Consider the following 15,540-nt stretch of genomic DNA (forward strand, 5'->3'; position numbering starts at 1 on the left):
CAAATAGATGTGCACCTCACTGGGATTTTAATTTGCGTTTCCCTAATGACTAATGATGTTAACTTGAATCCTACTGAAACTTGTTTTATGGTCCAGGATATAGTGTGTGTTGGTAAATGTTCCCTGTGCACGTTCCCTGTTTCACTTCCGTTGGCTGAAGTGTTCTGTAGATGTTGGTTAGGTTGAGGCCCTTGCTAGTATCCCCATGGTTTTGTTGAAAATGGTGTAATTCGAGTACGGTGGTAACATCAAGATGCGGAACCAGGGGTTGTTTCTCCCTGTGAAGTGCTGTGCTCTCAGCCTGATTTCTGTCTGCGGTACTTCTGTGGTTGGAGTTAACTGTGGTTAGAGGACTTGTCCTGGTTTCTTCTCTTGCAGATTTTCCTCCATATCTGTAGTGGAAACAATGTAACTTGTTAGTAAATTTCTCGTGTTAGAATAACCCTGTGGGAGCCAGCTCAGTCCCTTGGCAGCCAGATGCAGCATGGGTTTCTCTCCTGTGGTGTTTCTGTCCCTTACTGTGTCTGTTTGCTGGAGAGGGTACTGGCTTGTTCTGACTGCTCTGGTGTCCATCTCTTGGCTTGGTATTCTAGCTCTGCTGGATTTTGCAAGAAAGGGCAGGTTCTTATTTTTCAGTCTTGTTTTTTTCCGAAAGCCTCTGAATGGAGTACTTTGGGCTTGGAGAATTAGAACCATCCCTAAATCATCAGCTACATGGAAGTTGATTTATTCTCCAAATTATAAAGAAAATACAGTTAAAGTATATTTTGATATACTAAATAAATAGTTTGATTCATCCTTGCTCATTCTAACATGGTTACATATAAAAGGGCCTACTCCTAGTTAATGATTTGTTTAAGAAGCATTGGGTTAATGTTTCAGAGGGAACGACTTGGTACTACTTTGTGTTCAATTATTGCTTCATTGTTGAAATTCTCAGGAATCTTGAGGACAGATAGGCCAGTGTGGATTCTGGGTTAGATAACTCTTCAGGTACCCAGCAAGCTTCTCACTAGACATCATGTACTTTGGGAATGAAGGCTTGTGTGAGATAAGGAGAGAGGCATTTTACAAAGAACTCCCATTCAGTTGTTTTGAGAAATCAGCTGAGTGGACTTCCCAGCCCAGTGTCTCAGGAACACGCAGGGCCCTCCCGGGGAGGGATGGTAGCCGCCATCTTCTTCCTGTTGTGGAGGGAGAAGGGGGAGGTGCCATCTCTGGCTCGAGAGTCAGTCAGCTTGAGCTGGTCCTGTTGCAGTTTGGCTTTATGTCACATGTCGTCAGCAAATGGTGGTGAGGGGGCTGAATGTGGCAGCATCTGCCAGCCTGCCCGGCTCGGAGGAGGCCAGGAGGGTGTCTCTGGATGGCTTGGATGAATGGATTTGGCCTCAGCTGGCGCTCATGCGTGCTGATTCTCCACCTTTGATACGCCCCTGTCTACACCCCATCCCTAAATATTCACATGCCCTGACCCTCCTGCCCTTCAGGGTTTCCTTTATGGTCCTTTCCTCCTTTGGTGGTCAAAGGTCAGCTTTCTCCCTGGCTGAGCGCCTCATCCTTTTCTTCCCTTTCCCTCCCCATCTTTCCTCTCTTTCTTTCTTGCTCTTCTTTGCTCTTTTTGTCTTTCTCTCTCCCTTTGAGGTTTTCATTATGGAAAAGTTCAAGCCTGTACAAAGTAGAGATAATAGTGTAATGCCTCCCCAGGACCCCACCCCAGCCTCAGCTGCTCTCAGTCATGGCCAGTTGGTCACATATCTGTAACTATGTATGTGCCTTAGCCCCAGAATTTTGGGATATCTCTAAATATTTTAGTAAGTAATTTAGTAATACCAAAAAAGCAATGTGCTTTGAAAAATTACTAAAATATCATCACACCTACAAAAATTAACAACAGTTTCTTAAGACCAAATATTCAATCAGTGTTCAGTATCCAGGATAAGCATCCAAATTTCTTTTTTTTTTTTTTTTTTAATTTTATTTATTTATTTTACTTTCTCCCCCAAAGCCCCAGTAGATAGTTGTGTGTCATAGCTGCACATCCCTCTTGTCACTGCATGTGGGACGCGGCCTCAGCATGGCCGGAGAAGCGGTGTGTCGGTGAGCGCCCGGGATCCGAACCCGGGCCGCCAGTATCAGAGCGTGCGCACTTAACCGCTAAGCCACGGGGCCGGCCCCCAAATTTCTAATTATCTTATAAATATGACTTTAAAAAACAAGGTATTGCAATCAGAATTAAAAAGAAGTCTTTACATGGTGGTAGGTTGATATGCCTCCTAAGTCTCTTAATGAAGGTTTCCTCCCTCCATCTTTTCTTTTCCTTGAAAACACCAGGTCACTTACCTGTCTCAGTCAAGGGCCTCATGGACTGGGTTTGCTGATTACACCCCTGCGATATTGTTGAAACACGTTGCTTTGATCATTGTATTTCCTAGAAATTGGTAGTTGGATCCAGGTTCGATTTAGGTGGTGGTGCACGCTTCCTTCAGGAGCACGTTGTGTCTGTCTTTCTGTGCCTTTAGGAGGCACTGAGGGTCATTGATTGTGTCCACTACTTCATCAGGATTGCAGGACAGTGAATTCTAACCCCATCATTCCTTCCTTGTTTGCAGTACTAGCTGGAGTACTTCTCCTCATCTACCAGTGCTTCCCGCGTTACAGTTTCTATGGGAAAGGCAGGCTAACCGCTTGATTCCTCCCTTTATTTACTGCATTTCACAGTAATAAAGTGGTTCACTAGTGTCCTGATGACCAGTTATTCTTTTACCGCAGCTGTGCCTTCATGGTTTGCTGTGTTTCAGTCTACTATAGTTGTAATTCTCATCAGTACTGATCTTGTCTCAGTTTTGGTTGTGAAACCCTCTTCAGGTTTCTGAGTCCTTTGATGTGACCTAATAAAAAGTCTTTGATAGCTTCTTTGCTGTCAGGTATGAGAAGATATTCCAGGCTCAACTTGCACATTTCCTGGCATTTCTCCAATATCCTGGTTCCTTTTAATGGGATGTGGAATTTAAATACCACGACCTGGGTGCTGGGGGTGCTCACTGTTAATTGGACAGAATTAAAAAGGTTTTGTTTTTAATACATTGTGAGTGATACTTCATAGTGATACTTAAAATTCAAATTCAAGATGATAAGGTGTTTGCCTAACGTCTTCAGTCTTACATCGTTTTCTCACTTTTCAGTCGTGTTGAAGACCCCAGTCCTCAACAACACTTTGAATGATGGAATTAGAATATTCTTTATTAGTTGATGTTGCTACTGAAAAGGTTAATGATAATCTAATTTTCTTTTATAAAGTCGCTTGATTTTTGCATAGCTATTCAAAGGATTTTTTTTCCTTTTCCTTTGAAGTCCAAGAAATTCTCCAGAATAAATCTTGACATAGGTCTTTTGGGGTTGGGAGTTGATGTTTTTAGATACCTGATGTATTCTTTCAATATGTAGTTAAAATTTTTTTTTTTTTTTTTTAAAGATTTTATTTATTCATTTTTTTCCCCCCAAAGCCCCAGTAGACAGTTGTATGTCATAGGTTCACATCCTTCTAGTTGCTGTACGTGGGACTCGGCCTCGCGTTGGACGGAGAAGTGGTGCCTTGGGGCGTGCCCGGGATCCGAACCCGGGCCGCCAGCATCAGAGCGCGCGCACTTAACCGCTAAGCCACGGAGCCGGCCCTAAAATATTTTTTTATTTTAGGGAAATTTTCTTAAATATAGTTTTAATATTTGCTCTGTACTTTTGCTTTGCTATTTCTTTTCGAGGACTTCTATTATACATATATTAGATCTTCTTTGCCTTACTTCAATATTTGTCACTTTCTCTTGAATCCTTTTAATCTCTTTATTCATTTATTTTTAAGAGCTTTATTGAAGTATAATTTATATGCCATAAAATTTACCCGTTGTGAGTATACAATTCGGTAAATTTTAGTAAATATATAGAGTTATGCAGTTATCACCACAGCCTAGTTTTACAACATTTCCACACCCCAGAAAGAGCCCCCGTGGTGTTTGCAATCAGTCCCTGCTTCCACCCCACAGTCCAGGCAACCACTGATCTGCTTTTTATCTCTATAGATTTGCATTTTCTGAAAATTTCCTGTAAGTGAAAGCATATAATTTGTAGTCTTTTGTGTCTGGCTTTTTGATTTAGCACAATGTTTTTGAGGTTCATTTGTGTTGTAGTATGTGTCAGTATTTCATTCCTTTTTATAGCTGAATAATGGTCTATTGTGTGAGTAGGCCACATTTTGTCCGTTCCTCGGTTGATGGATGTTTGGGTTGCTTCTGCCCTTCACTATCATGAATCACGCTGCTTGCTGTGGACATCTGTGTACACATCTTTGTGTAGACATGTTTTCCTTTCTCTCGGATAGAAAGCTAAGAGTGGAGTTGCTGTGTTGTATGGTAAGCTTAGGTTTGACTTTTCAAGAAACTGCCAAATGGTTTTCCAAATTGGCCAGACTGTGTTACCTTCCTCGCAGCAAGGTACGAGGTTTCCATTTTTCCACATCCTCACCAGGACTTGTTGTTGTCAGCTGTTCTGATTACAGCTGTTCTAGTGAGTGAGACCGCATCACGGCCTTAATTTGCATTTCCCTAAGGACTTATTATCTTGAGCGCCTTTTCAGGTGCTTATCAGCCATTTGTATATCTTGTTTGATGAAATGTCTGTTTAAATCTTTTACCCATTAAAAAAATTTTGTGTCGTTTGTCTTCTTGTTGAATTCTAAGATTTCTTTTTACCTTCTGGATACCAGTCCTTTATCAGATATATGATTTGCAAATATTTTCTCCCAATCTGTGTCTTGTCTTTTAGTTTTACTAATAGTGTTTTTCGAAGTGCAGAAGTTTTAAATTTTGATGAAATCCAGTTTATAGCTGGGTATATAAACATATCTTCTTTCTGAAGAGTTTCATTCTCTGTACCATCTGTGTGTGAATTACCCGGCTTCCTACGGATGATTTTTGACATCCAGGAGGACTCTGCGAGCTGGGAAAGCCTGTCAGATGGATGGGTGGGTCTATGCTGTGCATAATCATCTAGGTGCTGGCCAGAATAACACCTAAAATCTCCACACTCTGATCTTCCCACTCCAGAAGCATGGCTGTTGCCTTTTGAGAGCAGGGTCTTGTTTCCATGGTTCACCGTCCTAGGCGCTGCTGGCAGCTTCTTCCCTGTTCTCTGGCTGGAGAGAGTTGGTGGCCTTTGGATCAGAGGAGCTAGTGGCTCTTATTTTCAGCACCACAGCCTGCATGTGGGCTGCGTCTCTGAATGTGGTGAAAGGTCAAGTGCGTGATACACCCGCTCCAATTTTGTAAAGGCTCAGGTAACACATTCTCAATTGGCAATTGCAGGTGAAGGACTTAACGAAATACTTGGATCCCAGTGGCCTCGGCGTGATCAGTTTTGAAGACTTCTACCGAGGGATCACGGCGATCAGAAACGGAGGTGAGTCATCCCCATTGTGTGCTTCCGTTGCCTCCCCCTCCTCAGCTCCACCACAGGCAACATTTTCCTGTGTCATCCATCCTCCTGTCCATCCTACAATCCATCTTTTATTTTAATGGGATGCATTTCAAATCAGTATGCTTCCATACACTTCACTCTAAACATGTCAGTGTGTGTGTCAGTCATTACCTAGAGTTCAGTATTTGTTTGCAGTCTTTTTTTGAGTAAAAATTTACCTGCAGTGAAACGCACAAATCTTAAGTGTGCCATTCTGTGAATTTCGACAGATTCTCATGCCTGGTAATGCAACTCCCTGTCCAGAGGATTCCTAGCACGCAGACAGCCCCCCCGGCTCCAGTCATCCCCTCCCCCGCATTGGCACCCTCTTTGCTGGTGTCTGTCGGCACAGATTAGTCTTGCCTCCCATGGATGTCATGTGAATGAAATCTGCGCCCTGTGTTCTTGCGTCTGGCTTCTCCCTGTGTGTGGGGTCTTGACATTAGCCCTGTTGCGTGTGCCAGGAGCTAATGTTGTTCTCTGCGGAGTAGTGCTCCTTTGTGTGCTTGTACCACGTTTTGTTTATCCTTTCCCCAGGGGATGGACATTTGTTTTGGGCTAGCACATTTTCAGTTTGGGGCTGTTGTGAATAATGTTTCCAGTGACATGTGCGGACAAGTCTTTGTGTGAATACGTTTTCATGTCTTTGGGGCCTGTGCCTAGGAGTGGGATGCTGGTCGTGTGGGTGTAAGCTAGTTTCTTACAAAACTGCCAGATGCTCTTCAAAGTGGTCACGCCATTTCACACTCTCACCAGTTGCCTGCACACTCTCCTTTTCAAATCAAATTCTGAAGGTCTGAATAGACCCTTCTCATTCCCCATCTTCGGCCAGGTGGCGTGGGGGTGTCTGTGGCAGGAAGTCTCCAAAGAGCTTGAGTCCAGAGTCGCAAGCTCTTTCCTTCCTTCCTGCACCTCATTGGAGAAAGAGGAGGACCAGCAGACCTCAGCAAGACCCGCAGCCGTCGGCTGTGGCTGGGCCTAGGGTTGCTCTTGGCCCCGAGGTCTTAGCAGCAGTTATCGGTAGAGTCACTTCTTTTGTCTGTCCCCTTCCCAAAATTATTGCCCCACAGTGTCGCATAGGGGCCAAGTCTCCTAAAACACTGAACCCCCTTGGGGCCGGCCCTGTGGCGTAGTGGTTAAGGGTGCGCGCTCCACCGCTGGTGGCCTGGGTTTGGATCTCGGGCGTGCACCAATGCACCGCTTGTCAGGCCATGCTGTGGCGGCGGCCCATGTAAAGTGGAGGAAGATGGGCACGGATGTTAGCCCAGGGCCAGTCTTCCTCAGCAAACAAAAAAAAAAAAAAAAAGAGGAGGATTAGTATGGATGTTAGTTCAGGGCTGATCTTCTTCACAAAAAAAACAAAACAAAAAAACACTGAGCCCCAGATGGCTCTGACGAGCTCTCTGTGTATCCTGACTGCGTGTGCCTGTTTGTTCTCTCACCAGTCAGTCCACACACACGTGGTGGGCACCAGCACGGCCCGGGGACCCCATGGGGAACCAGCAGCCAGGGTCCTTGCGCGTCCAGAGTACACGTCGAGTGAGGGAATGGGCAGGGGAGGGGCCGCTGCTATTGGTGCGGCGAGTGGGGTCCAGGCTGAAGAAGTGGCAGGCAGCCCTCCGAGGAGGGTCTGCTCGCGCAAGGCCTGGCGCAGGTGAGGGAGCTGCCCCAAGGCCTGTGTGAGGAGCCGGCGGGCAGGCGAGTGGAGGGGCTACGGGGAGGGTGCAGCCACTTTCTAGCTAAGTGGGGCCTGTGGAGAGACCAGAGCGAGTGGGGTGGGAGACCCTCTGGGAGGCAGTACTGGCCGGGGCTGGGCGAGGTGAGTGATGCCGCCTCGGCGTGGGGATGAGGAAGAAAACCCTCAGGTGACTTCTGGATTTCCAGGCTGAGGCTTACGTGTCTGTGTCTGTATCCGTGTAACCGATAAGTTGTAATTCTTCTGTGATTTTGAGGTTAGGTATGCAATTAGAACACAAAGTTACTTAAACCTTCACCCTTTTGCACAAAGACTTTTGTGGTGGCTTCTCTTCAACCTTTAGCGCCTCTTGGTGGCTTCCTGAGTGCAGTGCGTTCACTTGGCCCACAGTGAGCACTTGCGCCACTTGCGCAGGCCTTCTGGAAGGTCTGCTTCTTCTCAGGTCCCCTGCCTGGGCCACTGCAGCTGTGCCCAGGACCCTGGGGGGTGGCTTTGTCCTCCAGCAGCTTCCATCAGTTAACCTTCGGGAAACTCTAGGTATAGGCTTTTTTCCCTTAGTTTTAAAAATCTAGTATAATTTCTTCTTTGACTCATCAATTATTTAAAAGTTATCTTAATTTCTAACTATTTTAAAATCTTGTCATTAATTTCAAACCTAATTGTGTGTTTGATGCTCAGAGGATGGGATCTCTGATGTGGGTTCTTTGATCCTCGTTGACTTTGATTTGTGGTCTACTACGTGGCCTGTCTTTACACGTGTGGTGTGCGTGCTCGGCAGCGTGCTCACTCTCTAACTGGGGTACATGGGCAGATATGTGCCCCACTCAAAGACTCCCCACGTGTGTCTGCTTGATCTCAGTCTCAGGGAGGAGTCGTAAGTCTCCCAGGCAGGGGTGGTGTTGCCAGTTTCTGTTTCAGATAGCTTCATTTTACCTCCACTCTTACGTAACAGATTGGCCGGGCGTAGGCTTCTGGGTTGATGGTGATGGAGCCTGGCAAGCTCCAGAACTGGTGGCTCATTAAGAAGCCTTCACAGCTCTGCCTGAGGGTTTAGGGGAGGGAAGGTGACAGGTGCATAGGGGCCAAGTCCCAGACCCCAGGAAGCGGTTGAATTGCTAGAAAACACAGGAGTGGAAGGAGAAGGAAAACGTGCTCCTACCGTACTTCTCAGCCCAGTAATGAACGGTATTTTACATAGTCATAATAATCAGACAAATTGCCCCTCTTGTCACAGGTGGTAACCCGTTTCCCTGGGTGACTGCAGAAACGCAGGACGTCGACCACAGTGCGCAGGCTGCGTGACTTTACGGATAGAGGGGACGACAGCATCAGTGTGTGCCCTGGGCTTAGAATCAAAGGGCTGGGAGGGGCCCTGCACCTTCCGGTGGGGTTGAGACGGCTTCCTCAGGTTTCTGGGGCTGAGGAGCCCAGATTCCTCTGAAGGGTTGAGGCTGGGAGCAGCAGTGGCAGCCGGGCCTGTGGGTCTGGTCAAGAAGGAGTCCAGGGCAGTGACCAGCAAGAGACGGTGCCGGGGCCATCCGTGTGCGTCTGAGGCCCTCTCTGAGCCAAGTCCACGATTCTGTCGCTGGTGGCTGGTCTGTTTTGATGAGCCATGGTTAATGCAAAATGGAGCAGGCTCAGCTGTAGCAGTTCCTGGGGGTCATGACCTGGGGTCCCAGCCCTCGACCTCAGGCGTCAGCATGTGCTCCTGGCAAACCCAGGCAGGTGCCATCCTGTCTGCTGTAGTCAAGTTCGCCAGCCGTGGACCTGCGGGCGAGGGGGAGAGCCATCACTCAGAGGCCGGGAGGGGTTGCCAGCTGCTGACCCCTGTGGCTGTCTCGTGGGTTGCATGTGTCTTGAACTTGAGTGACTTAAGGAGTGTGAAGATATTTATCAATCTGGTGAGAGAAAGTGGTCATCTGAGAATGGCCGGCCTCCCAAGTCCTGATCTTTCCTTAATGGTTAACTATGCACCCTGAGGCCCTGAGATGGAGCCTCCACCCGCCCCCACCACCCCCACTCCCTCCGTTTTGCCTTTGCCGGGGCAAAGCAGCAGGGGTGCTTTCCCATTGCAGCCGGGGTGCCCTCTGTCCTCCTCAGGGGTTGGCAGACAGGAGCCCTAGCCAAGGCCCTGGGGTGGGTCTCGGGGCTCTGCCTGAGAGGAGCTGGCCAAGGCTCTTCTGTCTTCACCCAGAACTCGCTCCAGCTTGCTCTTCCGTGTGGACTCGCCTCCTGCCCGGCCTCTCCTGGCTCACCTGGCCTGCTGTACCTGGTCTCTCCCCATGCCCCACGGTACCTGGCCCTCTGCATCCTGTTTGTGGAGGCTACAGCACTTCCTTCTCAATCGGGAGCAGCCCCCTTGGTGTCGCTTGGCAAAAGTCCTGTCTTGGACTGGCCCACACACACCGTTAAGCCCTATGGGGGTTATTTGAGTCTCATTATTTTTGCATACTTTTTGGGTAATATTTCCACTTTGATTTAATTAAAAGTAAAAACCTCCCAGCCAGTCCTGGAGTTAGCGTGGATGCTCCAGGAAGTGGTCCTGTGTTTTTTCAGTGGCGAGAACATTCTGGAATAGAAGTGTCCCCAGAGGGCACTGCTTGGTCTCAACATGACGCCACCTTGCAGGGTATGTTGCAGGTGGTGTCCCCTCGGCCCTGAGTTTACCCTGTGCAGAGCAGACCCCTGCTCTGGAAGTGAGGTGGCGGGCCCTGGATTCTGGGGGACAGTCTGCCGCTGGGGTTTGTGGTTGAGGGGGCTGTGGGCAGGGTTGGTGAGGGGACCCGGACAGCAGATGGGGCAGGGTCCTCAAGTGGGTGTGCTGAGAGGAGGCTGTATTGATGAGAGCTTGAATCAGGCTGGGGGGAAGGGGCCACAGCCAAGGGAGGGCACAGCTGAGATCCGTAAGGGCCTGCACCGTTCCAGGCTCTGGGGACACAGCACGAACAGGAAGAACAGAATACCCTGCCCTCGGGAGCTGGCTCTCCAGTGGAGGACAGCCCACAGACAATGAGGCAGGACAGCCATGAGAGGGGCAGGAGCTTGGGAGGGTGGTAAAGCCAGAGGTGGGCGGGGGGGGCCTCCCTGAGGAAGTCTGGGAAGGTGCGTGATGGGGGCAGCGGCACGTTGAGGGGCCTAAGGGAGGCCATTGTGGTGGGTTGGGCGACCTGATCAGAAGGTAGAGGTGAGGGTGCTGAGAGTGCAGCTGGGCTGTGGGCACCCTGGGGGACTTGGCCTTCTCGGCAGGAGGCCTCAGGGTCTGTCCCTGGCGGCTGGGGGTTGGTGGGTGGGGTGGCCCTGAGCTCCGCACCTGCTTGGCAGGACCATCTCTTGGAGCCGGCGTGGGCTTCGGGGGGGCAGCTGGCTTCGCTTTGCTTTTTTTGTCATTTGACTTTGTCATTTTGTTAGGTTTCCTAACTTTGTTCCTAACAAAAGTTTCCTAACTTTTGTTAGAAAAGAAGGGTGAAAATAAAATTGAATAAAAGCAAGTCAAAGGTGATTTCGAAATGGTTATTTTGTAGCATTTGGAAGAATGGGAAGCACGATTACCCAAACCGCATTTCAACTGCAGTTTGCCTCAGGTCTTCCCTCCAGCGTGCGTGGTGGCTCGGACAGCCTGTCTCCTTTGTGGACTCCCATTCTCGGTCCAGGAGTGGCATAGACAGTGACGCGTGTATTGACCCAGTTTGCAGGGAAGCACCAGGAGGTTTTTACTGCTACAGCCACAGGCCTTATTTCAGGAATAGAATGAGATAGAGAGAGAATTGTTACAAATAGGCCATAGTGCTGGCTCGCCCCTCCCCCAAGGCTCTGGAAGGATAAGATAAATGCACATTAAAAATTTCCCCTTAATTGAAAATTGTTGTGGTTCTTAGAGAGAAAACTGATAGAAGAAGCATATTTAGTTCCCATCAAGAATATACAAGCGCCGGTCACATTCATATCGCCCTCTCCACCGTGTGGGGCAGCACTCCTGGGTCACTTGCCTGCCGCTGGAATCGGAGCACGTGTCCGCTGTGTCTAAAATGATTGGCTGTTTTGAGAGTTTTGAATTCTGTGTTTCAGTTTTTGGAAGTGCAAGCAAGACTGTTAACATTCGAGAGGGGAAAGATAGGCCAAAGACAATCCAGCCTTTTATAAAATATGTGTGTAGTCTCAAACTGCACTGGCACAATTGGTCCTCTCCACTCCCTTGCCCCAGAAATCAGAAGCTGTCCCCAGCAGCCCTCTCCCCGTCAGGAAGAGCACACAGGGTTCTGCTGTGGTTCCTCTGCATCCAAGGCCCGGACCTCCCCAGCAGGTGTTCCAGGGCTGCCCGCTCATGCAGTGGGCATTGAGTGCCGGGTCCGAAGGCCAGTGCTGTCCATGCTGGGTCCAGCCTGCCGCACTGAGGCTCCTTCACTCCTGCCACAGTCTGAGACACTTAGCCACACTCCTGGGGAAAACAATAGAAAACAACAGCAATGAAAGCACCTACGATTCTTAGAGCAAAAGGCAAGCAGTCTTGAGTTTGCAAAGGCTCCTGGTAATAGCTGGTTCCGGAGGGTGTGGATTGGCACCATTGTCGAGGGGAAGCCCTGTTGTTCTGTTTGAGCCGAGAGAGCTCTCTAGAGACAGGGCAGCCGCGTGTCCTGCTCTTCGTGTCCTGCTCTTCTCTGTGGGAGGGTCCTTCAGCGTCCATGCTTCCTCCCCTGTTACCCAGGCTGTCGTGGTGACTTCAGACCACTGACCGTTCAGAACCTGGTGGGGGGTGCTGGGCGGCAGAGGGCAGCATTTTCCCCACGTGTGCAGATGCCAAAGGAGAGTGTTGTCTGGACGAGGAAACCAGCACTGACCATTTCAAAGTGCTTTTCCCAGGAGCGTCCGGGAGGCTTGCTGTCCCGTTTGGCTCTGAAAGACTCCACTCCACTTTTTAAATAGGTGATTGAGGTTATGTTAGATGACGTAACACTCATTGACGTGAGTGAGGACTGACATGAGGTACCTGGTGTACTTCAGATAAGTAATTACTGCTGTGGTCCGTTTTCTGCTCACCACGCTCTGACACGCCGTGTGCGGGTTTTCCTCACCAGCCGGTTCTCAGTTCTCTGCGGACACCACGTGGGTGTTGTACGATTTAATTGGTTCTGCCACCAGCTGCCAGAGTCAGCACAGAGCCCACCTCAGGGTCCCGGTCACCACACTTGACTACAAGTCGAGGTTCCCATGACCCCTCCTCAGGTTTGATAATTTACTCAAATGGCTCACAGAACCCAGGGAAACACTTTGCTCACTGTACCGGTGTATTATAAAGGACATTATAAAGGCTACACATGAAGACCCAAATGAAGAGGTAAATAGGGAATGTCTGGAAGGCTCCAGAACACAGGAGCTTCTGTCCCCATGGAGTTTGGGATGCGCCAGCCTCCTAGCATGTGGATTGTCCACTAACCCAGAAGTTCTCCAGACCCTCTCATTCTGGCTTTTATGGAGGCTCCCTTACGCAGGCAGGATCGATTAAGTCGTTTGCCATGGGTGATTAGCTCAGTCTCCAGCCTCTCCCCTCCCCAGGGGTCAAAGGTCGGGGGTGGGGCTGAAAGTTCCAACTGTCAAATCACGTGGTCAGTTCACCTGGCAACAAGCCTCCTCCTCCTCCCAGAGTCACCTGTTAGTGTAAACCCCGGTCAGGCTGAAAGGGGCTGGTTAGGAATAACAACAGACGCTCCTCTCACGTCAGGAAATTCCCAGGGTTTTAGGAGCTCTGTGCCAGGAACCGGGACGAAGACCAAATACATACTTCTTATTATATGACGGTATCAGAGTAGTGAGACAACACCGGGAAACATAAGCGTCTTCATCACCTGCGTGCACTTTTGAACGTGTTGTTCCCGAACACTGCTGGAGACCGGGTGTTGGGGCCTCTCCCTGCAGAAGGAGGGCTGCTGCTGTGGAGATGGGTCATGTTTGAGAAGTGGTGTCTCTGTTGCTGTCCTCAGAACTGCAGTCTGTCCATCATGAGAAGACACATTTTCCTTTAAATGTTTTCTTATTATAAAATAAAACATACACTGTAGAAGATAAAGTTAAGCAAAAAAAGAAAATAAAACTGCCCGTTAGTCTAGCACCAAGGACAGATGTTGTTATTTTGGTATTATTTCATCATACCTACACCTCTCCAAACAGACACAAATTTTTTTAAAAAATTGCGTCTGGTACCTGATATTTCCTAAAGCCGTCAGCTGCGTCCCAGAGCTTGGTGTCTCGCTCTTTTCCTTTTACAGTGCTGTCCAGCTCTTCTAAGAAACACACACTTGATGGTTCAGCCTCCACACCACCCCCTCAGAGCCCTGAGCGCTGTTCCAACGGGGACCCGCCTTCCGATCTACCCCTGCTGCTTTCTTCCCCGGGGTTTCCCACGGCCATCTGGGGCCCACTTGTGATCACCCCTCCCTTGGCCTCTCTGGGGATGGTCTGGGTTACCTGCTGAGCCTGGGTCTTCTCTCCGCAGGTTCCGATGGCCAGCTCTGCGTGGCGCCTGCCCAGGACGAGGAGCCGCCAGCCTGCCCCGACGAGTTTGACGACTTTGTTACCTTTGAGGCAAGTGGTTGTCAAGCGGTTTTCACGGGAGAGCTGAGGGAATCGGACGTTACACCTCTTCCTTTATGCGCTCTGAGTCCTGTGTCACTTAGTGTCCCCAGAGCTGTTTCTATAGAAGGTGGCTTGAAGGGAAGGGCAGGGCTTACTCTCCAGCGTGCACGCTGGTGCGGGCTTGTGGCTGTGGCAGGCGGCTGACATGGCTGGTCCATGTGCTATGCACCCAAGGCTGCTGGCAGGAGACCCCCCTCGGGGCCTGTTGTCCGCAGAGGGACGGGCTGTCAGTTAGGGCTCTCTGATGGCGTTGCTGTCACCTTCTGCCAGGCTGCCAAGCAAGGCCGAAGTAGGGGACACGTAGTTTTTGTTTTATCAAATTTCAAACCATTTTCTAGGTCTGGGGACGTTTGTTTGACTAACACCTTACCATCCTCCATCCCCTGCCCCCAGATGAAGCCGGGGTTGCTATAGTTACATGTGTCGCCCTAATTGTGGGTGTTTTGTCCTCTGCCGTGGCAGGGAGAAGGTCTGGGCACAGAGCCACAGAAGACAGGCTACTGTAACTGCGTCCCACAGCTGGGGGGCAGATGCCAGGAGAGGCCATGTGGCTGGATCCGGGATTTTTTCTTCTTTAAAAAGACACTCATCACCCAGAGCGTTGAAGAGCCATTGGGAAGGCGGTGGGGACTGCTAGCCCTCAGCCCTCCGTTTCCCAGCGAGGGGCTCAGGGAGCAGGGTTGGGCCTGAGGCCCCACACTTCAGTCCTCTGAGCCTTGGCTCCTTTGTCAACTGAAGGGCTGCACAGCATAGCTTCTGAAAGTCCCTGAGCTGAGCGCTAATGCACCCCAGGATTCCACCGCTTTCCTTTGGTGTCTCATGTCCCTGCTCTGAGAAGCTGCCCTGGGTATCTGTCACCCCTCACATAACGGAGGTTCACGTCCTGACTGTCTGTCGCTTCTGCCGGCACAGACCCCAGGCCACCTGGGAGCATTCACCCGTCACAGCTTTGTCCCAAAGTGCCAGCAGGCCTGAGCCCCCTAGGGCAGGGCCCACCCCGCCTTGCGTACCCTGTTCGGCTGAGGTCGGTGTGTTCATCCTGTGTGTGGCCCGGGAGTGCAGGCTCGGTCCTGGCGTGTGGAGGCCAGGTGCCCAGCTGGGACTCGTGCTGGTTGCAGACAGTGTGGCTAGGCAGGGGCCTGGGGTGTGCAGGACTCTGACATGTCAGCTTCCCCCATGATGGTGAAGAGGCTGCTTTTGTGGCTGAGATGGCCCAGTTCCCTTCACAGCGAGGCGTGGAAGGCCCTGTGCGTTTTGACTGACCTTGAGTTTTCCAGGAATGCACCTAGGTCAGGGGCAGATCCTTCTTTGCTTGTTCGGAGTGTCTAGGGAATCGTGTTCCCAGCAGCAGGGCCGGGCCGCATCACTTATGTAGTGGTGAGCATCAGGCCCTTCATCACGTCTCCCAGCAGTCAGGCCTGCACAGTTACCTACCAGCACATACGCTGTATCATCCGTGTCTTTTGTTTTATTCCTCTTATATTTCTGTTAGGGCATTACATCAATTATTTTATGTTTTATGTGTAGGTAGGTGTCATGGGTTGAACGGTGGTCCCCTAAAAGATATGTCTACCTGAGACCTGTGAACGTGACCTTATTTGGAGAAAGGATCTTTGCAGATGTAATTAAGGATCTCAAGATGAGATCTTGCTGGGTAGAGTGGGCCCTAAATCCAGTGACAAGTGTCCTTAGAAGAGAAGGGAGATGACACA

At 49.8% G+C, this 15,540-nt stretch overlaps 1 protein-coding gene across 8 annotated transcripts in view; it reads left to right on the forward strand.

Moving 5' to 3' along the window:
• The window catches only part of RAB11FIP3 (RAB11 family interacting protein 3), an 84,789-nt gene that overhangs the window by 34,917 nt on the left and 34,332 nt on the right, over positions 1 to 15,540 (forward strand). For all 8 annotated transcript variants that reach the window (XM_087449275.1, XM_087449277.1, XM_087449282.1 and 5 more), the window contains 2 exons: positions 5,355 to 5,448; positions 13,689 to 13,777. In XM_087449275.1, coding sequence (XP_087305401.1) covers positions 5,355 to 5,448; positions 13,689 to 13,777 — 183 coding nt within the window. The remainder of the gene's footprint in view (positions 1 to 5,354; positions 5,449 to 13,688; positions 13,778 to 15,540) is intronic.

The sequence above is a fragment of the Ceratotherium simum genome, chromosome 26, assembly GCF_057802395.1.
Source record: "Ceratotherium simum simum isolate JZ-2026a chromosome 26, ASM5780239v1, whole genome shotgun sequence".
Classification (NCBI taxonomy): domain Eukaryota; kingdom Metazoa; phylum Chordata; class Mammalia; order Perissodactyla; family Rhinocerotidae; genus Ceratotherium; species Ceratotherium simum.